General features: G+C 49.8%; 7 protein-coding genes across 7 annotated transcripts; 3 read left to right on the forward strand and 4 right to left on the reverse strand.

Moving 5' to 3' along the window:
• Window positions 1-2: 2 nt before the first annotated feature.
• BP5553_08764 (Uncharacterized protein) lies at window positions 3-1,532 on the forward strand (the record flags this gene model as incomplete). The annotated part of the gene is made up of 4 exons (XM_032017387.1): window positions 3-105; window positions 191-291; window positions 353-480; window positions 530-1,532. The coding sequence occupies 4 exons, from the start codon at window positions 3-5 to the stop codon at window positions 1,530-1,532; spliced, it is 1,335 nt and encodes a 444-aa protein (XP_031866818.1).
• Window positions 1,533-2,147: 615 nt separating this feature from the next.
• Window positions 2,148-4,637, reverse strand: BP5553_08765 (uncharacterized protein; the record flags this gene model as incomplete). The annotated part of the gene is made up of 2 exons (XM_032017388.1): window positions 2,148-3,657; window positions 3,712-4,637. 2 exons carry the CDS (start codon window positions 4,635-4,637, stop codon window positions 2,148-2,150), a joined length of 2,436 nt encoding a protein of 811 aa, XP_031866819.1.
• Window positions 4,638-6,014: 1,377 nt separating this feature from the next.
• On the forward strand, window positions 6,015-8,669 carry BP5553_08766 (uncharacterized protein; the record flags this gene model as incomplete). The annotated part of the gene is made up of 5 exons (XM_032017389.1): window positions 6,015-6,066; window positions 6,488-6,540; window positions 6,597-6,852; window positions 7,089-7,351; window positions 7,407-8,669. The coding sequence occupies 5 exons, from the start codon at window positions 6,015-6,017 to the stop codon at window positions 8,667-8,669; spliced, it is 1,887 nt and encodes a 628-aa protein (XP_031866820.1).
• Window positions 8,670-9,079: 410 nt separating this feature from the next.
• Window positions 9,080-10,541, reverse strand: BP5553_08767 (Uncharacterized protein; the record flags this gene model as incomplete). The annotated part of the gene is made up of 3 exons (XM_032017390.1): window positions 9,080-10,215; window positions 10,270-10,449; window positions 10,508-10,541. 3 exons carry the CDS (start codon window positions 10,539-10,541, stop codon window positions 9,080-9,082), a joined length of 1,350 nt encoding a protein of 449 aa, XP_031866821.1.
• A 902-nt stretch (window positions 10,542-11,443) lies between these two features.
• Window positions 11,444-12,802, reverse strand: BP5553_08768 (Subtilisin-like protein; the record flags this gene model as incomplete). Its single annotated transcript, XM_032017391.1, has 4 exons — window positions 11,444-11,607; window positions 11,676-12,156; window positions 12,206-12,445; window positions 12,494-12,802. 4 exons carry the CDS (start codon window positions 12,800-12,802, stop codon window positions 11,444-11,446), a joined length of 1,194 nt encoding a protein of 397 aa, XP_031866822.1.
• A 3,849-nt stretch (window positions 12,803-16,651) lies between these two features.
• BP5553_08769 (Inosine-5'-monophosphate dehydrogenase) lies at window positions 16,652-18,503 on the reverse strand (the record flags this gene model as incomplete). The annotated part of the gene is made up of 2 exons (XM_032017392.1): window positions 16,652-17,790; window positions 17,996-18,503. 2 exons carry the CDS (start codon window positions 18,501-18,503, stop codon window positions 16,652-16,654), a joined length of 1,647 nt encoding a protein of 548 aa, XP_031866823.1.
• Window positions 18,504-19,277: 774 nt separating this feature from the next.
• On the forward strand, window positions 19,278-24,337 carry BP5553_08770 (GTPase activation, GAP; the record flags this gene model as incomplete). The annotated part of the gene is made up of 2 exons (XM_032017393.1): window positions 19,278-23,896; window positions 23,947-24,337. 2 exons carry the CDS (start codon window positions 19,278-19,280, stop codon window positions 24,335-24,337), a joined length of 5,010 nt encoding a protein of 1,669 aa, XP_031866824.1.
• Between the last annotated feature and the right edge of the window lie 751 nt (window positions 24,338-25,088).

Consider the following 25,088-nt stretch of genomic DNA (forward strand, 5'->3'; position numbering starts at 1 on the left):
AAATGCCTGCCAATATCCCACCCAAACTAAAGGCCGCCGACCTTACCAGATTCCTCGTCCGCGCATCGCAGCTCGAGACGGCGAAGCCGGTGATAGCTTATTGGTGTAGGTATTTTGCCTCATTACCTCATCCCTCTCACTCCCAATATCGCAGAGTCCCGCCAGTCAAGTGTTAACATGCCTGCTTTAGGCGAATACTGGGTCGTCAACCAGATACTCTCCAAAGACTTGCACAATGGCGACCCCGAGACATTGCAGTACACGACGACGCTGATGGACAAGCTGGAACAGGTATCCACAACATCACCCCTCAATGGGCTCTGTGCAGGCGCTGAAAGTATACTGGTGCCAGATAAAAGCAGAGAATCCTGCAAACGATGCCATTGTCGATGATGCCGCTGGCCAGGCGTATGTGGAGCAGTTTGCTCTTGAGACATTTCAGCGGGCGGACAGAGCCGTCCAGGCGGACAAGGTTACAAGGTATGTCTTTCCCGTTGGCAAATAGGGACACTCTCTGATTCTTATGGAGGCAAACGGCGGACACTTTCCAAGCTGCGGCGACATTTCTCGAGCTCGACAATATCTGGTCAGCACTATCCACGGACACCCTGGCCAAGATCAAATATGCGAAGTGGAATACCGTGAGGATACTCAAGGCTCTAAAGGAAGGCAACGACCCAAATCAGTCGAATCCAAAACCCCAGCCCGCGACAGAAGAAATCCTACCAGCCCTAGACCCAGACGACCCCGAAGTACAGCAATTGGGACAGCCTCGCAGACCCCATCAACCATCCGTTGAGGACGCCCCTGACGAGCAGCATCAGATAGACGCACTAGCTGCAAGACAATCATCGATCGACCAGTCCCTACATCCATCTGCACAAGTATCGGCGCGCGGCTCACCTGGTACAGGCTCTCCCGCCAAGTTTGAGCCATATCCTCGAGATGGGTTTCCATATACTGCCGTCCAAGATGACAATGTTTCCCCCCTAGAGCCGTCCCCGAAGGATAGAAATGATTCTGTAGGCGGTGGATACTTCCCCGAGGTGCCTACGTTCGCATCAGAACCGTCCGAGCCAACACTGCCCACGGCCCCTCCCGGTGATGTCCTAGACCTAGGTTTGCCAGACCAGCCATCGACTGCACCGGGCCTGGACGTCTCGCGCGACTTCGAATCTTTTCCTCCTCCAAGTATTAACCAGCTGCCATCAGAACCGCCACCTCAGGATTACTACCGACAAAACCCTCCACCCCCAAATCCACAACCACCCCAGCAGCCCATGCACTATTCCCCGCGCCCAGCATCCGCGTATCAGCAAAACCCGCCTCCACAGCCCTTGAGCCAACTACCGCCAACTGCCTCTATCCCAGATCAATCTCAGCCAAGAAACCAACAGTACAACACTGATGACATTGCGATCGCTAAAGCACAAAAACACGCCAGATGGGCCATCTCAGCCCTAAATTTTGAAGATTCAAACACCGCAGTGAAAGAACTGAGAGCTGCTTTGCAGACTCTAGGGGCACAGTGATTGAGTTAACCACTCCTTATACGTTTAATTATGAAGCATATTATATACCCAATCTCCTGCCTATGGAGATATGAGCTTATCTACATCTTACCTCTCTTTATTACGAAACGTCTCACGGCACTACACTTCCGCAACAACCTACTAAAACGTGCAATTATGTTTAGAGGGTTACCTAGGACCTACCTTATGTTTTCCAAATATTTCTAGCTTCCACCACGTCAAGCACGGGCCCTGCTTCTTCCCACTTCACTCGCGGATATTATACTTTCCAGACTGTAATATACGCCTTGCTCAATCTCCATTTGACATACGCTACGTTCCATTTTAGATCCCCATGGAGTTTATTAGAATCTATACCCAACTTAGTAGAAGCTAAATGCCGTTCTCAACAAGCCAACTATGAATTAATATAAAAACTAGTCGCCACGTAGTCTCGCCCACTAGGTAGCTAAAAGAAAATACGAAACTCTCTGCAAATCTCGAAAGGTTAGCAATTGCAAGTAGCCTTCGATAATAGTCACCGTATATGAACAAGCAAATGTTCTAGATCAAGGTCCCTATTGGGAAGTTTACAATGCCCGAATGATTATTTGTTTTTAATACGAGCGACTGTTTCTATTTCAGGCTCCCAGCAGCTTGCGAAAGCTTACCCTCGATGATACCAGCCCACCGCTGGGCATTATCGTAGTCCTTCGTATCGAGGGCTTCCGTCAAGCCTGGGAACACAGCACCCGAATATCCCGTCCAAAGACCAGGAGCAAAGACAACATGCTTGAACCAGGATCTGCCATCCAGTCCCTCCTGATGTAGGAATTGTCTCTCTAGATACTTGTACTTGACGTTCACGCGTCGGATTCTAATTATGAGTTTGAGCTTTGTAAGCCACTTCCACCATGGGAGATCTTCCCCAGCTCTATCCGAGAGCGTGGCAGCCCATGTATCGTGTGCTTGCGCAGCTTTCTTGAGCTTGCGCGCGGCTTCGTGGAGTTTGTCAAAAGCAAGCTTCAGCGCCTCGATATCTCCCTTCGGCTCTCCTGGGGTCGGGCGTGTACGAGCTTCAGCCTCATCTTTTGGGGTCGTCGTACCAGCAATTGTGGCATCAACTTTGGATTCTACATCGGAAATGTACTGCTCTAACGCAACAGCATAGTCCGTTGCATTCAGCGGAATGACGGGTGATTCAGCAAGTCTAGCCGTAAATAGTCCCCAAAGTTTAGCAACTGTTGCGTGGTAATGAAACCCCGGGTCTCCAAAAGTCTCCATCCAGTGAAAGGAGTCATAATTAGAGTGGTAATGATAGATGGTGCCTGCATTGTCACCGGGATTTGCTGGATCCGGTCCGAAGCCCAAATCAATAGATGGTACTCCAGCGAAATCTTGGAATGCGGTGAAATCACTCCCACTACCCATAGTAGTGATCTCACCGTCCCACAAATCACCCACAGTTTGACCAGGAATAGTCTGGTTCGGTGATTGAACGAGGTTTGCAACTTCGTACATAACCTTATTTAGCAAGGGGCTCGCCGACGCGTGGAAGTTGGGTCCCACGGTTGCCACATCAACATTTACATATGCCACGTTCGCATGACTTAACCAAGGTAAGAACTCCTCTACCCATTCCGTAGACCCAACGAGGCCATACTCTTCACCATCCCAACTAGCGAAGACAATCGTGCGCAAGGGCTTCCAGCCTTTAGACAGAGCAACACCAAAAGACCGAATCACCTCGGTCAGGGCAGCTGAACCGCTATTGGGGTCGCCGGCACCTCCTACAACCCACGCATCGCGGTGATTTCCGATGACAATCACCTCATCCGCCAAAGTGCCATTAATGACACCGATTACATTCCAAATTGGCGTTGTGACGTACTCTTGTTCATTGACCAGGTTCAACAGCAGTGTGTCGGGAGATGGTCCGATGTTATATTCAACGCCCTTATACTGCAAGCCTAGGTTTTGTTGCCAGTAGGGCCCGAAGTCCTTGGCCGCCGGGCCGTGTCCGTTGAGGGCAGAGAGAATCGGGATCGCATCGGCATACGAGATTGGAATGGAAGGAATGTTGGGTATCTTTCCATCGACTGGTTCACGTGGAACTCCAGGCTTAGACGGGTAGCCAGGTGTGGTCCTAATCGGTCAGCTTTGCTATCAACAATATCATCGGCGAATCGACAACACTTACGGATCTCCAGGGGCCACACTTAAGTACTGTGTACTTCCTCGCTGTACAGAACTTGGGTTACGGGCTGGGCCATTGGGATATGTACCCACCCCATCATCATCCGAGATTGGTCCATCATCACCTGGATCAGTGAAAATTACTGCCCCAACCATGCCTAACTCCCCAGCCCTCTTCACTTTCAAACCTCGGAAAATATCGCCATATCTCACAAGAGCAATTTTGCCCTCTAGAGTGATATTGGCCTTGAGTAGGTCTTCGAAATCCTGATAGGTGCCATAATTAACATAGACATATGGAGCGGTCACGTTTCCGGATGCTGAGTATCCGTGGAATGTAGGGATTCGGTTTTCGAGGCCAGTAGACTCGTCTTCCTCAAGTACATCCTCTTTTAGGCTGGCCTCGAATTTTACTTTCCATGACGCAGTGTCCTCGGCCTGCTCTGCGCCCTGGCTTTCGTAAAGTGCCAATCGGTGACCCAAGGGATAATTGAGATATGTATCGTACGCCACGACATCCGTCTTAATACCAAATTCCTCCCATCTTTCCTGGGTCCATAAAACCTGGCTGTAGTTTTTCCCTGCCAAATGAGGCCCTGAAGTGTAGTAGCGACTCCATTCCCGGGCCTTCTCGGCTTTGGGTGTCTCTGACAGGATGCTCTGAAGCTCCTTGAATGTGATAGCGTTTGGTGACTGACCGGGCGGAGGTGGAGGGATGGGTCGACGGTGACGGTGCCCTGGAAGAAGGGCGACAGGAAGGAGGAAAATTACAACGAGGGCCACCAAGGAGGAAGCCAACGCGATGGTACAGAATCGACGGACAACGTTGTGAGGGTATCGGTGACGCGGTGGGGCGACCCGGACCGTGGCAATCAAGGGAGTTCTTTCGTTGTTCGACATATTTACTTTCTCATTTGTAGTGCTACTCATGATGGGCAGCGGTTAGCAGGTCGAGCTTTCGAAACTATGGGAGGAAAACGAAACGCGATCCATTCGAGGATTTGGGTGCGGGCGCCAGGCGGAGAGCGTCGGCGATAAGGGGGTCAAGCACCCGAGTAGGTGCGAGTCGTCAAATAAAAGCAAGGGCAATTGGAGATTAAGACGGCCAGCTACTACCAGTAACAAAGAATCAGAAAGCAGACGGATGCTTACAATGCTCAGAAAATAGGAAACGTTCAAGAGGCTCCAGTTCCAAAATAAGAGCCAGGCAACATTTGTGTCATTGGATTAGCACCGTGACAGCACCGTAGCTTCCCTGCTATCCCAGCGCGTGCATGTCGGCCCACGTCGTCTTCCGTACAAAGGTATTCCGTAAAGAGCTGCCTATTCAGGATGAAGCTTCGTGCCCAAAAGTGGGCGTAGATGTAGGTGTCGGTACAAAGCGATTATTTTAGGGTCGAAGTGGGTGAGCGTGCAATTGTGTGATAGTGCGGAGTTCGGGAAGGGGGGGAGGAGGAGAGGAGAGGAGAGGAGTGCACGTATAATAAGAAGGTATAAGTACGAACGAGCAGTTAGTGGGGGCTTATTAAAGTGCTTCTCCTTGATGCTGGTGATGTAAACTCAGTGCGGAGTACGACAAGATGAACGATGATGATGGATGGCCAGTACTTCGTAGCTCTCCCCCTGCTCCGCCGCCCCGCCCCGCTCCGCCCCGCCTCCCGCCTGCGCGCATGCCATCCGCGGCCAAGTCTCTGCTCACGTGGTCGGAGCGAGAACGGCGGCGCGAAAGGCACGGGGCAACTCAGCCACAGCATGATAGGTACATGTTACTACGGATGTGTGGTGCCGGTGCCGATGCCGATGCCGATGCCGATCGGCGGTAAAGTACTACCTAAGGCCTACCTAGGTAATACCTTCCCCCACGTGACTCGGCATATTGCCTCTCTAAGGTACCTACCTAGTAGGTGCTGTACAGGGCTCTTTCCACTTTTCCTCTTTCTCTCCGCAGCCTCCCGTCGGCCAGTCCAGACCTGATCCGGGTTAGTTCTTTGCTAGCCTGGATCTGCGGCTTCCTAGTACTATTTATTATCGCTGTACAGAGTTAAGAGTCACGTCCAACTCTCGGCCTCTCACTTACCTAGGTGCTCTCCTCTCCACTTATTGCTCTCCTCCTATCTTTTCCCTCTAGTCTTGGTTATTCTAAGATACTCATACTAGTCGACAAGAAAAAGCTATCTTTCTCTATTTCTCTGAGCTGTTAAGTGACCGCCAAAACATTTTTCCTCCACAAGTTGGTGGCCTTCCATGTTCGTCGAAACTTGAAAGCTTTTGCCCCCGCTTTCGTCGTCCCGCCACCCTGTGGTAAAGATGCGGTCACGTGGCACCCCCAAGCTACCCGCAAAGCAGTTGGCTATTCTCGGTGCGTTTTAACTCTCGTTCCCCGTCTTGTTGAAAAAGAAAATATATTCGAATATCTGGCATGTGCAGTACCTTTGCTGGGACGAACAGCCCAGGGGTTTTTTCTTCTTGGGCTTGTGAAAATTATCAAAAATGCATCGATGAGGAAGACCAGGGACATAGGTACATGGCCATTCTTAAGAAGAAAGCGAGGGAGCATCTTTACAAACAAATCAATGTGCTTAGTTTCACAACTTCGGTTTGAGGGTGTGGCATAGCGAAGAATTAATTACTCGACTATGTCGAGAAAATCAAAACACTTCGTTCTGCGGGTCATGTAGTGTCTATCTCTCGGCGATGTCTGATATTTCAAATCCCTTAATGCTCACCCACTTGTTATCTCTCCCTGCCCTTTGCATGTCCAACTAACATTTAAAAATTAGCAATATGCAGATTTTCTGAACCCGTGGCCTTGACTTCCGTCTTCCCATATCTGGTACGACCCCTCTATGCAGCGCTTATACCCTGTAGCATGCTGATATCCGTTTGCAGCCTGAGATGATTGAGAGTTTCGGTATTGATAAGAAGGATGTTGCTAAATGGGCTGGCATCACATCGGCCGTCTTCTCTCTTTCGCAATGCGTGACGGCCATTATCTGGGGCAGGGCTTCGGATCGATTTGGTCGCAAACCTGCAATTTTAGTTGCGCTTACTTGTACTATGGTTTCTACCTTGTTTTGGGGCTTGTCCACATCGCTTCCCATGGCCATGCTTGCAAGAGCACTGGCTGGCGCGTGCAATGGAAATGGTATGTCTCCAGCCTCAAACCAGATCCTGAAATCTTACTAACATACCGCATTAATTGGAATATGAGATAGTAAAATGTTCCAACTTGAGTGAGCCATTGATAATACTAGCGTGGGTAGTTCCCCAATTACCAGATGGTCTTAGTTCTATTGAAGGTGGTTCGGCTTTTAGCGCTCTTTGTTCACTCAAGTGGGGGCATTATGGTGTCTTGTATTCCAACCATTGCGGGATTTTAAGTCGGCGTTATTCGCACAACTGTTGCTGAAATGGTTCCTCAGAAGGAGCTTCAACCACGGGCATTTTCCATCATGCCGCTAGTATGGAGTCTAGGTTCCATTTTCGGACCAACATTTGGTGGTTTCTTCGCCAAACCAGCCGAAAATTATCCCGGATTGTTTGGACAGAACAAATTCCTAATCAAGTATCCCTTTGCCCTTCCAAACATCGTTGCAAGTGCATTATTTTTGACAGGAATCACTGTCGGGTTCTTGTTTCTCAAGGTGAGATCTTTCTCCCGCCATCTTAGGTACCGAGCAAGTGCCTAACGCATTCCAGGAAACATTGGAGACAAAAAAGCATAAGACGGACTACGGCCGTGAGCTGGGCAAGTCACTTGTCTCAGCATTCAAGGTCCTCTTCCGTCTCCACCCCAAGCCCAAGCCTTTTGGACGAGCTTGCGCTACCGGCGATGACCCGTCAGCCCCTCTACTTCGAAGAATATCCATCTCTAGATCTGAATCATCGACAGCTTTTGACGATGATGCATTCACCTCAAAGGATTCTATGCAGGAGCCACCTCAATCTCGGCCCACGTTCTCCGAGGTATTTACACGGCAGAGTGTTATAAACCTTATGTCGTACACCTTCCTCGCTCTACACTCGGTTTCATATGATCAACTCCTCCCTATCTTCATGCACCACCCCCGTCAGACGCCTGATTCGAGCAATACCCGTCTGCCGTTTAAATTCTCCGGAGGCTTTGGACTCGGAGCAAGTCGAATTGGCACGTTGTTCACAATGTACGGCATTATCGGCTGCTTTATACAATTCCTAATCTTCCCGCCGGTCGCCAGGAAATTCGGGGTGTTGAACTGCTTTAAATGCTGCGCCATAACATTTCCTGTGGTTTGCTTCGTCACTCCCTATACTGCTCTCATTCAGTCACATTCTCTGCAGCAAGCCACAATGTTTAGCATTATGATCGTCAAAAGTTTCGCTGTTATCTTTGCGTTTCCATGCTCGATTATATTGTTGACCAACAGTGCTGTAAGCCTACGGATTTTAGGCACGTTGAACGGTGTTGCAGTCAGTGTTTCGGCCATTGGGCGAGCCGTGGGCCCAGCCATCGGTGGTGTAGCATTTACTTGGGGTTTAGAGAAGGGATACGTGATAACACCATGGTGGCTGCTGGGCACCCTTGCCGCCATCGGAGCCATTCCAATCTGGTATCTAGTTGAGATGGACGGATTCGATAAATCGGAATCGGATTTGAGCGATGAAGAGGACGAGAATTTATTAGACCCCATCGACGAGAGTGAGAACGGTGCGATCCTGGAAGGTGATGAGGTCCTGACATATTACGATGATGAGGAGGCCTTGGATATTGTGGATGGGCCTTCCCTGGCACGTATATCATCCAAGAAGAGTTGGACCGGCACCGAAGCCGGTAATTCCAGCAAGCTCGGAAGTAGCTTCGAGAGTAGGATGAGTAGTCCCATCGGATTGAGAGAGCCCGTTGGTCCAGGTGGGCGAAGGCTAAGCAACGGCCTTGCAGCTAGTAATTTTGGACAGGGAATTGGGGGAACGAGTTTCAACTGAATTCTGTGGCCGGGATTGATCCCACAAAATAGCACGCCTTGCCGGAATAAATTGGACTTGATGTGGCCACGAAATAATAATGATTAATATACGATATTGAAACTATCAAGATAGATTTTGTGGAAGGCGTTAGAATATGTCGGGGTTTGATTATATAGCGAAACTTGAACTATCAGTCGGCTACTATATCATTGAAAGACAATTAAGTGCCTTGCTAAAAGTCTATTCGCAAGAGAGACGGCAGCCGTCGTTAGGGGAGCCCATCCACAAGTGGCCTAATGTATCAACAATTACTAAACGCTGCAAGGCTTATTTAACTAAGGCCATTATCCACCGGTTTAAAACAAACTCCATGCGCCGCCCAATGCTAATGCTTATCCTACCACACCCCGATGCGAGCAAAAACGTATTCAAGCCCATGCGCCTACCAAAGCCATGAGCACCGCTCCGCTGATCACAGCTATAAAGGCTTCTAATCTCCTTCGCCCTTTCAATATCCCATAACTTTTATCACTTAGAAAGTCTTCCGCTAGCAGCTGAACCAATCCCGCGAAGAGCAGTAGTCCGCTCGAAATAGCATTCATAAACCCTACCATGAGCAATCCAACTGCGCTCCTAGGGTCGTACCAGTTTTGTACTATCAATCCGATGGCCTGTCCGAGAGGCGTGGTGATTCCATATGCGAGGACCATAAGCCATGGTCTCGGAGAATGGTGAGGAAAACTGATGGCGGCAATTCGTGAGCCAAGAGCGAGACCCTCGAACGATTGATGAAACGCAATAGCAACCAAGAATACAACAAAGGGCGGACCGGTTGCAACTGACACAGCCATTCCAATGAATATACTATGAAATAGAATGCCAGCTTCGAGGAGAAGACACTGTAGAATCTGCCGCTTGCGCTCCTCTTCTTGGGAGAGCTCTGTCGTCGCTCGCGGGGGGGGCGTTTCGATATCAGAACGAGGGGGGTTAAATATTTGGCCGGTAGGATCGAGTTCATCAAGGTCTAGGTCGGATTCGTTGTCATCATTCTCCCCTCGGTTTCTACTTTGGTGCTTGATTTCCGGCGTCGACACTGGGAGTGGAGAAACGCCAGCAACAAGGGACTCCGAAGCGTCAATATCATCCAGCGCAATTTCGTTTGCTCTACGGTTCAATCCTAGCTTTCCTAATCGTGTGTTCCTATTCTTGGGTTGACGTTCGGCAGATCCGTTCGCATAATGGTGGTGGTCCTCCTCGTTCAACACCGGATCCCAATCCCCTCCGTGTGAGTGTGAATGACCGGCTCCCCTCGCGGTCAAAAACATCTCAAGCCCAACCACAATAAGGGCTGATACCATGGCAATCAAGCCAGCTAGAGGGTGGTATCCCTGGCTGAAGAAATGCGGAAGGCACGGATTGGTAAGGGAGGTGAAGGCTGTTGGAAGAAGATGAACGAAGGCTGTTGCTATAAGCACCCCGGTGCCAAAGTGCTGCGAGTAAAATATGAATCTTCCTGCACTAGAGGCTTTGGATGATCGACGAGAGATCAAGGGAAATCCGCAAGCTATTACATTCTCAAATCAGCAAGAGTAATACCCAGCGACGGGGGCTTTAATACCGGTGATACTCAAGACCAATATTAGGATCAAGGCGAAGACATGTGCCGACGTGTTGTAGCTGCCTTTTGCACCCGATCCACACTCTGGCTTAGAGCTGGGTGTGCCTTCATCTCGTCGGACCAATTCTGCTCGTAGGAGTTCGGTCGATATCGATATGCTCGACCAAGAGGGAGAGGGACCTGGAGGGTTGTTAGCGGGAGTCAACCTCGACAGGCACGCAGGGGGCCATTTCTGTACCTGCACTCGCAGCATCTGGGTCTGAACTGCCCATCGTTCTATATAATAAATGTAAAGACAGCGCACCGTAATACCATGGTGGTTTGCAAATTCGAGTGTGAGTGTACAGATCCTAAACGTGGACAAGTTGCGACTACAGCGGGAGATATGCCTCTCGCGGCTAATCATCGGTCTATTCCCCAAATACAATCCTTCATCCTATAATGCGACTCAAAGATCCATTAGGGTTTATGCATTATAACATTGGAGGTGCTATTTATTTAATGAATTGTCATCGATCACCTCTTTATTTTTCTCATACTTTTCCCCTGTGTTTAATTATTCTATGGTCAAACACACTTGAATCGGACCTGACCGCTCCGCATAACATTATACGTTGGCTGCGCATCCTTCAATACCCAGAGCTTTTCTACTATACACCTTAACCTGTACAATGCCTCTTGGTAAAGGAATGGTCTCCTCATAGTCTAGCGCTTGGCCACATAAATATAGCCCTCGAGATTAGACGGGTAGTGTGGGTTTGCGTTGTTACCCATGGAGACAGCACCTCAATAGCCTAACCGGCCTAGGTGCTTTACGACCATTGTTCTTAGCAATACATATTTGGCGAATCCACTGTGCTACTTCACTCCATTGACTACTTCTTATTAACACATTTGGATCTCATCTCTAACGCCTTTAGGCACTGTTTACATGTTAACCCTGCCGTAGGGCTGGTTGGAAATAAGCAGGTAGAAAGAGTTGACGTGCGCTGGCTTCACATATGGTAAAGACGATGAGTTAATAAGGCTCAATTAGACAACCGAATCACTTCGTTTCTCTACATTCAAACAACAATGTGATAGTATCCACACCGCCACGTCACAATCGCAACAAACCAGCGACAATAAATGAAATTTTACGCCACAAAATTCTTGCCTGAACCTCCTTAGCTAATTACAGACCGCTGCCGTTGTAGCCAATCAAGTTTTTCGGGCTTTTTGCATCAGTGACCCTCCCAGAGGTGGCCAGTTGCTGAAGACGGGCGACGACTGCATTTGGGCCGGACAAGCCCTCAAGGCTGATGAGGTAGGCTGCAAGGCCAGCAATATGGGGAGTAGCTAATAGTTTCAATGTCAGCCGGGAATCCAAAAAGTCACGCTGACATCAAAAAGGATTTGCCACTTACCCATGCTGGTACCGCTGATGGTGTTGGTGGCAGTCCTCCCGCCAATCCACGAGCTGAGAATATTAACGCCTGGTGCAAAGATGTCTAGGAGGCTACCCCAGTTAGAGAAAGAGGCTCGGGTATCAGAGGAGTCTGTAGCGCCAACGGTGATAGCGGTAGGCTCAGAGGCAGGAGAGTAGCCGCTTGCATCGGCGTTGGAATTGCCAGCCGCGACTACGACGGTCACCCCAGCCCTGACAGTACTGGCGACAGCTGAGTTTACAGCGGAGGATTGGCCGCCTCCAAGGGACATGGTGAGGACCGAATTGGGAGCAGCATTGTTACCCACCCATTGAATTCCAGAGATCACGCCGGAAAACGATCCGGAGCCATTCTTGTCGAGGACCTTGACAGCGACGAGCTTGGCATTCTTGGCTACACCGTAGGTAGTGCCTGCTGCTGTTCCAGCACAGTGGGTTCCATGACCGTACTCGTCGGTGTTCTGCTCATCGTTAGCCTCATCTTGGAGATATGAGCATGAAGCGACTTACGGGAGAGCCAGAGATGAAGTTAGCACCAAACGAAGCCCGACCCCCAAATTCAGCGTGTTCAATGTAGATGCCAGTATCCACGACATAGATAGTGACACCACTGCCAGCTGAGGAATCATAGACGTAGGATGTAGAGGTTCCAAGGGTCCTGTGAGAAACGCGGGCAAGACCGTACGGTGCATCAGACTCCGTCAACAAATCCCAGGCTTGCACCTTGCCATCCTTCTCAATGTATGCGACCTAGAAGTGTGAGAAATCATAATGTAGCTATCGGCGAATCAGACTTACCTCTGGTGAGGCGGCAATTTGTTGAATGGTATCCTCATCGGCAGTGATCTGATACCCTTTCAGCAGATCCATATCGTAGGTTGCTCCAATTCCGTCGGTATCGCGCTTTGAGATCAGCGAGCTAACCCTATCGATGTGCGAGGCGGCAGTCGCAGCGCTGACCTGGTCGTTGTACACCACAATGTAGCTATCCGGCACCACATTGGTGGCATCAGAATTCCGAACCTTGAGGTTGGAAGCGGGTGCTGCGAAGACAAGGGGTGCAATGACTGCTGCCAATGCGGCGAGCTTAGCAAGATATGGGGCCATGGTCAAAGATGCTGTTTGATGGGGCACTCAGGAATAGTTGTTTTATAAATAAGAAGGGATGGGAGACTGGCGATGGAAAGGGCTGTGAGTAGGAAACCAAGGACATATTTATATTTCCCAAGCATCATCGAACCTTGTCCGAGACTAGAAATGTTGAAGCAAGATAGGATGGCTTCATAATCGTTCGCTATGACGAAGGTAAGGCCCGGTCCCCTGAACACCACATCAAGAGGCACTTCAAACTTGAACTTGACTTAAACACCTTCTTGAAAAGTGTGCTACCTTAGGTGTCCCCGTATCGACTACGATGGAATTGGCAGCTGATCAACACGAGAGATTGAAAACATATACGAAGACATGCCAGAGAGGCTTGGCAAGCGGTACCACTGCCCAAGTTCCTCATCGTCCCAAAGATCTCATAGGAAGGCGCCGCTGCAGATTCGCTTCATCGAAGCAATGAAGTGGAATATCATGCAGTGCATAAAAGCGTGGCCCTTAGGTCCGTCTGCCGGTTACAACCTCAATTGCCGAGCGGGTTTGAGGTCAAGATAAGCCCGGATGGGGCCATTGACTTGTCCCTGCACACCATTTCCATCAAGTGAGGCCCAGATATATCATGGCCTAAACAGGAATCCGCTCGTTCGTCAAGATGGGTGTGCGCCGAAGAGGAAGCAGTTCTCCGCGATGGTGTGCAAGACAAACCTCGAACCTTGCGGGAACGTTCCCAAATACCACGGCAAACGTCAGAAGGGGATGGATAGCTTTGGAAAAGGGCAGCACCTGGCCCGATCTCCGATTCCTCTCCGTGATATGTCTTTGCCAACCTGCCACTTCGGGGACGGGCAGCCGGTGCCAGAGCCCAGACGCAAAGACGTGACAGAGTCAGCCCTGGACGGAGGCACGAGCAGAGCCCAGAGGACCCGGGCGCGAGGAATGTCGATGTTCGAGGGAGGGTTGTTTGCTGGAGACGAGAGAACTACAAACGGGAGGTCGTAAGAGTTGGGCTGAAGCAGATGATCTCCCGCTGACGAGAACAGGGACTGGAGGCCGCTACTCGGGTAAGGTGAGGTGTAGCTAAGCGACATCTTCTCCCAACCTGGAGGACAACCGTCAACAGCCAACAACCTCAAACCACGAAAGTAACGTCAACTGCCTCGAGACGCCGGCAGCTATCTAGTAGGGTAGCGCGAAAAGCCTCACCCACTGGCGACAAGCTCGGTTTCCTGGTTACTCGCCGCCACCAGGTTGCGTGTCATGCCCGCCCTTGCATGCCCTGGTTGCCCAAAGGCAGCACCTGCTGATAGGCGTCGATGATCTGCCGACGGCCAATTCGCTCTCAGGATGATCGGTTCTCGAGTGCTTCGCACCGGTGTTGCACTTGGCCCGGGGGTCCTGCCCAACCATCCCATTCAAGTGAAAGGAGAGATTCTCAGTGATCGCCGCAAAGCACAAGCAAAAACCTGGGCCTTATCGGGGACGCTCCTGCTCCCGACTCACTCCCACTCCCACCCCCACCCCTAACCCAGCCTCCGGTACATGATGTTGTCTTACGAAGTACTAAAGACGCTTCTGCTGCTCGTCATCCCGCGCCCAAATCCCTTTTTGGGGGACCTGAGCGCTCCTCTGCTTGAACCCCATCATGGGCGCAATGCCGTTTAATATACCTTCGTGTCTTGGCACCTGCTACATATGAGAATCTCGTCGTATCCCCACCCCATTTATCTTTCGTGATGACCGGCGCCGATGAGTTGACCCTCCACCACCCTGCGACTGTCGCTAGCTCGTGGCGCAAAAGACGTTGGCGTTGCTGCATATATCTTTTTCACTTGTTCGGTACGACTCTCGGCAGTGCCAATCCTCTGCAAGTGTATATGGAGATATCGGTGTGCGCTTCCCCTGCGAAACTACCTCAAAATCAGTGTGGTAGAGTTCCGCGTTGAATACGATTCTGTGGCCATGAATTTGCCGTTACGGCTTGCTCAGACCCTCAGCCTTCCTTGAATTGGAACTCATCCATTGAGATTATATTAATTAATATAAGTAGTCAACGGCCGACTGCCGCTCCTGGGACCTACCCTCACATCACCGGGCACGCTCGTCAACTGCATTCGCTGGTTGGGACACCGCCGTGTATTCTTGGTCAAAGAGATAAGCCAGCACATCAATACCTTCCTGAACGGGTGTCATTTCGCAGCAGACAATGGAGTTTCTCGATGTTTCTCGGACGGTTACATCGCATTGCACTCGAGAAGATCTTTTCGTCCTGCCGTGGTATCCGATGCAAAAACCGTCAAGAGGAGTGTCGTAGCAAAATAGTTGCCGATGAACTTAGTTTGATGTTAGTTTTCCTTTGATCTACCAGAGTTGAGGCTGTTAATATTAAACTCGAGCGCTTGGGATGCTAATGTTGTGTTACAGTCACTGCTCTGGAACGCTCGGGAATCCAATTACGATTCATTTTTTCCAAAGTGCTCCTCGCACGTGGAGTTTATTGCCAATTAGTGAAGCGATTCTTGGCTATCAAGCATCATCTATTTTGCAACCTCCATGATCCAAACGGCTGTGTGCGACTCGGAAATAGAAGCTTCTTCTCCATTGCAAATTCATAGCGCTGCTGCCCCATCATCTGAAGCGTGGCCGGGTAAACCGGGATAATAATCTAAGACTCGATAGTTGCGAGGTTTACAATAGGTATAATCTGGACTGTGGCCTGCTGTATCTTGGAACTGGGCGAAACTATCGCCAAGTTTAAAATCTTAGCTGTGAGCATAACACCATGGTTGATTGTCATCCCATGCTTGCACTCGGCCGCAGCGGAATCGAGGTTGCCAATTCCCAACCTGGGCTAGGGTTCTTTGACATCTACTCAGGCGATGTCCACGAACCGTACTCTGCATCTGAACCCAACTGAGTCAACTATTTAGGTGCGTAGACTCTATTGAGATACAAATCAAGCTTTACAAATCAAGACGGCCTGAAAGATTTGAATGATGGTTTTCGATATGCCGAATATCTGATGGCTGCTGGGCCACCGGTGTAGGTACCCACCTACCTTTAGGCCTACAAGGTAACAGTCACGGGGCAGTTAGGCATGCTGGTGCCACGCTGCAGCATAATGTCATAACGGCTGCTGCTGGACAGGGGCAATGGAGAATGGGCTCATGGAGTACCTACTTGCTAAGAAGAGTACGACCAAGAAGGCATAATGCCGTATCTTGAAGGAGATAGGAATACATCCTGAAAATAAGGCTGTGGGTAATACGTGGGAGCAGCCGGTTCAAAACCGATCATTATGTAAATTATCAACAAACACTCCAAACATCGAACTTTATGCCATCACAGCAACCTGATTTGATTGTGCCCAGTGCCTCGGCCGTTTGTCCGGTTTTCTTCCCGAGTCTCTAGTATCTAACATTTTTGTTCATGTTCCTGTGTGTCACCTCTGTCGCTGGAAGTGCGACCTGTCTCACTAATTGACGTTCATTAACCCGAGATTGACATTTACCTACGGTATAATGTCTCCTAATGAAGGCTTCCCTCTGTAAGAAGGATAAGGAGAGTTAAAAGAAAAATCTCGCGTTCCTTTCGTTGCTTCCCCTAGGGCATCCGTAGGCTGACTTACCCAATGCTTTCGCTTCACATATTGAGGACAAACAAGTATTATTTGGGAATAAGGATGCCGGTCACGGACGCAAAGCATACTTTGTTTTATTTGATGTAATGCTTCACCAAATTCGCCCTCAAAACTCCAGCCCAATAATCGCGAATCCGTCCCAATGCCCAGTCATAGGCTCATAGCACCAAAGTCTCATTAATTACAGCGCATCGCCGTAGTCTCCATCCTCCTAATTACGCATAGAGTTTCTTCTCATAATTCTCCATATTGACACCACCCTCGAGCTGTGCACTGGCCGTTCTGATTTCGAAGCGTGTAGTCCCATTGGCGACGGACTCGTGGAGCTCAGTCAAACTCTTCTGCCCGCAGTCTTGAAGTGAGTGCTTCAGGCCCGCCGCAAGGTAGGGCACGAACTTCGTCACCGACCCGCGGTGGGCCACGGCGCCAGAAACCCCTTGTGCAACCAGGACGCTGTCTCCCTCGGAGAAGTACCTGGCCGTTCCAGCATTGCTCTTCTGGCTGTCCTTTCCTCCGGAGCCAGCCTTCTTGTCTTGCATTGCATCAATGCTGCCCATGCCACGGTAGGCTTTGACCAGTTTGCCCTCACGACTGACAAACGAGGTGCCAGGAGACTCGGTGGTACCGGCAAGGAGGCCGCCCATCATGATGGTGGTGGCTCCAAGCGCAAGACCCTTAACGATGTGTCCTACATTCTGGATGCCGCCATCTGCCATGCAAGGAACGCCAAACCTAGCAGCGAACGAGCTGACATTGTAGACAGCTGCAGCTTGAGGTCGGCCAACAGCCATCACCTCCTGTGTAATGCAAGCGCTTCCGCTTCCCATACCAATTCTAAGACCATCAACACCGGCCGCAATAAGGGATGCAGCTTGCTCGCGGGTAACCACGTTTCCTCCAATGACATCCAACGCGGGATATTTCTCCTTGATGTATTTGATCATCTCGATCTGGTACATGGAATTGCCTTGGCTACTATCCAAAACAACAATATCCAGGCCGGCATCAACCAGCTTCTGCAGTCTAACCTTGTCCTCTGGCCGGGTGCCGATGGCAGCGGCACAGATGAGTTGCTTCGAGTCGGGCAGCTTAGAAGCGAGCGGGAAATGCAGGTTCTTAGTCAAATCGGATCGAGAGATCATGGAGACGAGGTTGCCGCTGGCGTCGACAATCGGGAGTTTCCCTTTCTTGGATTTGGCGAGAATTGCATTGGCCTCCACCAATGTTGTTCCGGCAGCGGCAGTGACGAGATCAGTTACCATCACCGCAGAAACTGGAAGCTCGTAATTCTCCTCGAATTGGATGTCCCGATTAGTAACTATGCCGATAAGTTTGGAGCCCAGCTTGCCCGTCTCTGTGTAATTCACATTGCATTAGCACAAGGAAACCCAAAATAGTCCGAAGAGTTGTATGTAATTATAGACTCTGAATCATAAAGAGCATAGATTGATTCCCCACGACCTTACGGTCAATACGGATGAACGAAAGTTATATGTAAAATTTTGCTAATCATAGAAGTATAGATTGGTGTTGGGTATAGAAAAAATGGATGTGCTTACCAGTCACTGGGAAGCCACCAAAGCCCCATTCCTCTTTCAGAGCCTTGACCTCTCCAACGGTAGTGTCACGGTGCAGGACAACAGGGTCCAAGATAAAGCCATTTTCGAAGCGCTTTACCTTTTGCACCATCTCAGCTTGGTCATCAGCTGAGCAATTGTGGTGAATGACACCAAGACCTCCTTGAGAGGCCATGTGGATAGCCATGTCATGCTCAGTGACGGTATCCATGGGCGACGAGACAAAGGGAGTCTTTAAAGTAATCCGCTTCGTCACAGGAGCATCGAGAGCGACTTCGGATGCTGCGAAGCCAATGTAGCCTGGCAGGACCAAGAAATCATTGTAGGCCAAGCCACCATTGCTCTTGGAGTCCAATAGCGACTTGATATCCAGGCCATCACGCTCCTCGTACTCACTGAGAGCTTCAAGGGCCTTGGATGGGTCCAGAAGGTCTTTTGCAGCGCCAAAAAAGGAGGATTGCGACTTGCTGCCGCCGTTGGTGTGAGGCATCGTGAAAAGGTGCAGTGAGTATCAGATGAAACACAGACAACAGGCCAAGACCGAAAAGATAGGATTGTGGAGAGGCAGGGTAAGACAGGATGTAGTCGATGTAATGTGGGATCTGTATCTGACAGTCGACGGGTTGAAGTCCCTTCTTCCTTCTCCCAAGTAAGAGAAAAAGAAGAAGGACAAAGATTTTCTGAAGTTCGAAAATTTTGGTGGAGTGCATTGGACGGTGTGGGGACTTGCTAGGAGAAATATTCTGCCGGGCCGAGCTGCCGGAGTTCTGCCGGAGTTTTTCTCGTTTGGGTTGCGTTGCTGTGACAACTGTCAAAATCGTCACTTTGGCGATGGCGAACCCCCTCCATCAGGTTACTCGAGTACATACAGCACATCACAGACTTGGACGATTGTATTGCGCTTCCATCGCTGCGTAGGACTAGAGCTTCTTTTGCGATTCCGACGATTTCTTCATCTCTCGATCTACGCCTCACGCCCGGCGACATCCTTTCTCCTGCGCTGCGCGCTCCATCGCGACTCTGGTTGGATCGTCAACAGATCTAAGTGCAGATCGAATACACTGGCAGTAGGTATATTCCCGCGTTGACCCTACAATCAATATACCCAGAGCCAAAGCCTCTGCGAAAAGCTACACCCGCCTTGCGTGGCCGGAAGGACGGCCTCCGAACCCATGTTTACGACATCCGCCCTCTGATGTTCTTGTTTGTGATCTGGCAACCAAATTAGACAAACAACCACACAATAATCACTCGGAGCAGCGCGATGACTTACCAGTATCCCCTTCGCCCGTCACAACCTGCCGACTACTCCTCTCTCCCTCGCCAGCCGTCCAACGCGTCAACAGTATCATCCGCGTATTCAAATACGCATTCGGCATCCTCGGGTGCCTTCGAGTTAAGTCGCACAAGCACCTTGTCATCAACAGCTTCGAGCGGATACGGATACGGCCACAAGAGAGGGCTCAGCGAGGGGAGAGGTTTGAGACCGCCTGGGATTGAAAATATACGTAGCGGGGGTAATGGCAGTGTTGGATCAAGCCCGGATGCGCCTTACAAGAGCGTGAGGCAATCGCTCCGACCACTCCCACAGCCTCCCGGCCCTTCACCTATTGAGAAAAATGAGAATAGGAATGCATATAATCACTCTCGCGGCCAGAGTATAGACAATGTCAAACTTATGCGCGAAGACTATGCACCTACATCTACACCAACCCCTAGGTCGCATCTCTCATCAATCCGACCAAACTCGATGATACTCAGTCGCGCAGACTCTATCAATATTGGGCCGGGAGCATCTGGCCGTAGTCAGGCACTGCAGCACCACAGCCCACTAGTTGCACCAGATCTCCAGAGCTTGCAGAAATCATCGACCAGCCAACTCCGCACGCTGTCCAAATTTGCCGAGAATGGGTCTGCCGAGGACTTTAACATCACCTCTCCGGCACAAGAGGTAGTCGGACTCCACGGACGGCGAAGGTTGCAGCGAGCCGATGCTGCGCCAGGTGGAAAGAGTGCTGTTGCGGCCAATAGAGGTAATGGTAGCTATGCATGGGAGGGCCGGAATTGGATGGACAAGCAAAGACAATTTTTGCAAGCTTACGAATACCTATGTCACATTGGCGAAGCGAAAGAGTGGATCGAAGATATCCTACAACGTCCCATACCCCCAATCGTGCAGCTAGAGGAAGCACTGAGAGACGGCGTTACTCTCGCAGAAATTGTTGATGCTTTGTATCCAGAGCGGCGGACTCGCATATTCCGCCATGCAAAGTTACAATATCGGCACTCCGACAACATTGCCATTTTCTTCCGATTCCTCGCCGAAGTCGAGCTCCCCGACCTGTTCCGATTTGAGCTCATTGACCTATACGAGAAGAAGAACATCCCAAAAGTCATATACTGCATCCATGCCCTTAGTTGGTTATTATTCCGGAAAGGCATTGTTGATTTCCGGATTGGTAACCTTGTTGGTCAGCTGGAATTCGAGCATCATGAGCTGGAAGCTATGCAAAAGGGGCTGGACAAGGCTGGGGTCAGCATGCCGAGTTTTGGAAATATGGGTGCAGATTTCGGAGTAGAGCCTACCCCTGAACCAGAGCCAGTTGAGAGCGAAGAGGACCGCATCGATCGGGAACTTGGGGAGAATGAAGTCGCAATTATCGATCTCCAGGCCCAAATTCGAGGCGCTGCCCTGCGCATGCGTTGCACCGATATCATGCAAGGGTTGTGGGACTCCGAATTTCTCATAGTCGAACTTCAATCCCGGATTCGCGGAGAATTTGCAAGGCAGATTGCGGAATATCGTCTTAACATGCGTAGATTTGCCGTCAATTTACAGAGCGGTGCCCGCGGGTTCTTGGTGCGTCAGCGGCAGCTGCACCGGGAATCATTCTGGAAGAGCAGAGAGGGAGATGTGTTGAAGTTGCAGAGCCTGGTTCGGGCAAAGAAAGCCCGTGATGAGGTACGCATAACAAGGTCCATGTTGCGCCGTGAAGAGTTTGGAGTAAAGGAATTGCAAGCCAGCATTCGTGGATATATTTCTCGGAGATCTTTGCAAAGTCAAAAGATGGAAACAAGGTCTCTGGCCGGGCCAGTGATAGAATTGCAAGCTGTTATCCGGGCCATGCTGCTAAGAAATCTAATCGCTGATGATCATGAGGAGCTCTGGCGCGTAGAGAATACTATCAGGGCGATACAGGCTTTCTCGAGGGCCATGCTGACCAGAAATCAGATCTCTCGCCAGAGAGAAACACTCCAGGCCTCAGCACCAATTTGGAGAGCTCTCCAGGCAGTAGTTAGAGGACAGGCGGCCCGAGGTGAAATTCAGTCAACTAGGAGGGAGCTGGAGACTCACAGCGCGCTATTCACGACTATGCAGGCTTTCGGCCGTGCTGCCGCGGTGCGAAATAGCGTAGCCGAGACCATCTCCCGGTTGGGAACTGAGGAATCATCCATAGTGCAACTCCAAACTCTTATTCGAGGATTGTTACTTCGGAAACAAGTAGCCTCTGACGATGAAGCACTTGCTGCTCAAACTCGACAAATCTGCCAGCTGCAGGCCCTAGCAAGAGGATATTTACAGCGACAACAGACTGGAAGTCTGCTTGAGGACCTTGAATCTCACTCTTCTGAAATCATCCAATTACAAGCCTTCTCCCGGGCTGTTCTTCTGCGAAATGACATCGCCATGGTGCTTAGCGAATTGGATGCTGAAGAAGAATCAATTATCGCCATTCAAGCCGCAGCCAAGGCATGCTTGGTGAGGGCCAAGTTTGCAGAGAAACAGCGCTTCTTCAAGGAGAACATGAAAAAGGTTGTGAAGATCCAGAGCTTTGTTCGTGGTCGATTACAAGGGGAGGCCTATAAGAGCTTGACGACTGGCAAGAATCCTCCTGCAAATACCGTCAAAAACTTCGTTCATTTGCTCAACGACAGTGATTTTGACTTCAACGAAGAGATTGAGTTTGAACGATTACGCAAGACCGTGGTACAGCAAGTTCGCCAAAATGAAACGGCAGAACAGTATATTGATCAGCTGGATATCAAAATCGCATTACTAGTCAAGAACAAGATAACCCTGGACGAAGTTGTCAAGCATCAAAGGAATTTTGGCGGACATTCTGGGAATCTTCTCGTCAACACCTCCATGGCTTCTGGAAACCAATTCGACTTGAAGGCGTTGAACAAAAATTCAAGAAAAAAACTGGAATCTTACCAACAGGTGTTTTTCACACTACAAACCCAACCGCAGTATCTTGCACGCCTCTTCAAGCGGATCCGGGAGCAGGGGACGGCTGAAAAGGAATGCAAGCAGATAGAGACCTTGATGATGAGACTGTTCGGGTATGCTCAGAAGAGAAGAGAGGAATATTATCTCCTGAAGCTCATCGCTCGATCAGCAAAGGAGGAAGTGGACGGTGTGACCTCAATCCAAGAATACCTGCGTGGCAACTTCTTTTGGAGTAAACTCCTAGCCAACTACACCCGCTCGCCACGAGATAGGAAATATCTCCGCGAACTCCTTGGACCTTTGATTCAGACGAACATCATTGAAGATCCTGCCCTCGATCTGGAAAGCGACCCCATGCAGATTTATCGCTCCGCAATCAATAACGAGGAACTTCGGACTGGAAGACCTAGCCAGAGAATGTTAGATGTTCCCCGGGAAGTTGCTATCAAAGACCTGGAAACGCGAGATATGTTTATCGATCATCTAAGGGATCTTCGCGAGATTTCCGACCAATTCCTCTTGGCCTTAGAAGCTCTCTTACATAAAATGCCTTACGGTATTCGATTTGTGTGCCAGCAAGTCTTCGAGGCTCTCTGCCAACATTTTCCACGCGAGCCTCAGCACCATCTTCTCCAAATAATCGGCCATTGGCTATGGAAGTTCTATCTCCAGCCTGCCTTAACAGCTCCCGAGTCTATGGGCGTTATCGAAAAGCAGCTTACACCTCTACAAAAGCGTAATTTGGGCGAAGTCGCGAAAGTCTTGAGTCAGGTTGCATCAGGACGCCTTTTTGGGGGGGAAAACGTCTATCTCCAACCTTTGAACGCATATGTGGGAGATGCTATCGAACGAATGCGTCTGATCTTCTCAAACATTGTATCTGTTCCCGATGCTGAGAGTACCTTTGATATAGACGAGTTCAATGATCTATACGCTAAGTCGAAGCCCACTCTCTACATCAAGATGGCAGACATATTTTCTATCCACAAACTGGTTGCGGCGGATCTAGCTTTCTTGTGCCCTAATCGAGACGATATGCTTAGGGAAATGGTACAAGAACTCGGTAGCGCGAAGCACAACGAAACTGAGATGTTAGGGGTAGCATCCGGAGAGATTCAACTAACCCTTAATCCAAAGTTACACGACGTTGAAGATCCCGAAGCAGAGGCAAAGGCTCTCTTCATGGAAACTAAGCGCTGCATATTGTATATCATCAGGGTGCAGTCGGGTCCGAATCTCATGGACATTCTGGTTCGGCCAATCTCCAGAGAAGACGATCAGAAGTGGCACGCCTTGCTTCGAGAAGAATTCGCCGAGGGCAGCCGAACTCGTGGGGCTTACTCGGATGCAAATACTCTGGTCGATATAAAATCCATGTCATACAAGGAATTGAAACGAACAGCGCTGGAGAATATCATGAGACTTGAACAATTTGGACGCATTTCACGGCACAACCACTACCAGGATATTTTGAACGCTATCGCACTTGATATTCGCACCAAGAGCCGAAGACGCGTCCAGCGACAACGTGAACTTGAAGGCGTGCGACTCACCCTAGGAAATCTCGGCGAGAAGGCTGACTGGCTGGAGTCTCAGAGGAAAAGCTACGACAATTATATTGAACAGGCCATGATGACTCTACAGAAGAAGGGGTATGTTTTAACGCTGGATTTCTCGCAAAGCAAATACTTACAGTTCATAGCAAAAAACGTTTTCTCATGCCCTTCTCCAAGCAATACAACCACGAAAGGGAACTCGAGCGCTCTGGTCGCAAACCCAAATTCGGCTCTTTCAAATACTCAGCCCGAACACTTTCAGATAAAGGCGTCCTCGTATCATGGAAAGGCTACAGTGACCGGGAATGGGACAAGATTAATTTGACGATCTCTTGCGACGAGGTCGGTATCTTCTTCATCGAAGGGAGCAGGGCCAGTATACAAATCCCTGGCGCGAGCGCACAGGTCCCAATGGATAGCCTTCTGGCCGCGCAATTTGCCAATAATCAGTACATGGATTTGTTTGAAGGGGGCATGAGGCTCAATGTTAATTTGTTCCTGCATTTGTTGTACAAGAAGTTCTACCGGACGGAATGATGAGATGGATGCAGGATGGGAGATGATGCAAGACGCGCAAGCAGTTATTCTGAATTGTTTATTGTTTTTGATTTTCACGGCACTGCATGGGTATGGCGTCCCCAGGGGCTGGATAAGACAGGGGGCCAGTGGCAACTGAGGAAATGGCTTTATGGATATCGGATTGTTAATGTACTGTACATACCTTTTCAATTCGAATGGGGCTTTGGTGTGGTGATGAAGAATATTTATCTAGATATTTTATGAATGGAATGCTCCTATCCCTCATCCATCGCAGTCTCTGATCCTGTTCTCTAGTGATCTAGTAAGGACCGCAAATATAACGATTATCAAAACTGAATTAATTCGGTTCCTATAGAGACTGTACTAGAGGTGGAGGCAGTGGTAATGGTGATTGTAGGACCTATAAGTTTCTCAGACTGCAGCCCCCTTGGTGGATGGAAGGGGGGTTGCCATAGCGTGTGAACCACTATGATATTAGACGAGTACTCCTCTACTCGAGTACCAAGTAAATAATATAATATATTCGTCCACAAAACACCACAACACACCACAACACAGTTACACAGCACGCTGCACAGTACAACCGCCAATATGCAACCATACGATGTTCACTGTTACTGCACCCCCTAGACGAGAGATATCTGAACATTATTGAACATCGCAAGTACTCTCACTCCATTGCGCCTGGCTACACTGCTGCCGGCCGCGCATGTTCTGTTCTGGCACAATCACGTCTTCTGCTAGGCAG

This window comes from Venustampulla echinocandica, assembly GCF_003357145.1.
Source record: "Venustampulla echinocandica strain BP 5553 chromosome Unknown scaffold_8, whole genome shotgun sequence".
NCBI lineage: Eukaryota > Fungi > Ascomycota > Leotiomycetes > Helotiales > Pleuroascaceae > Venustampulla > Venustampulla echinocandica.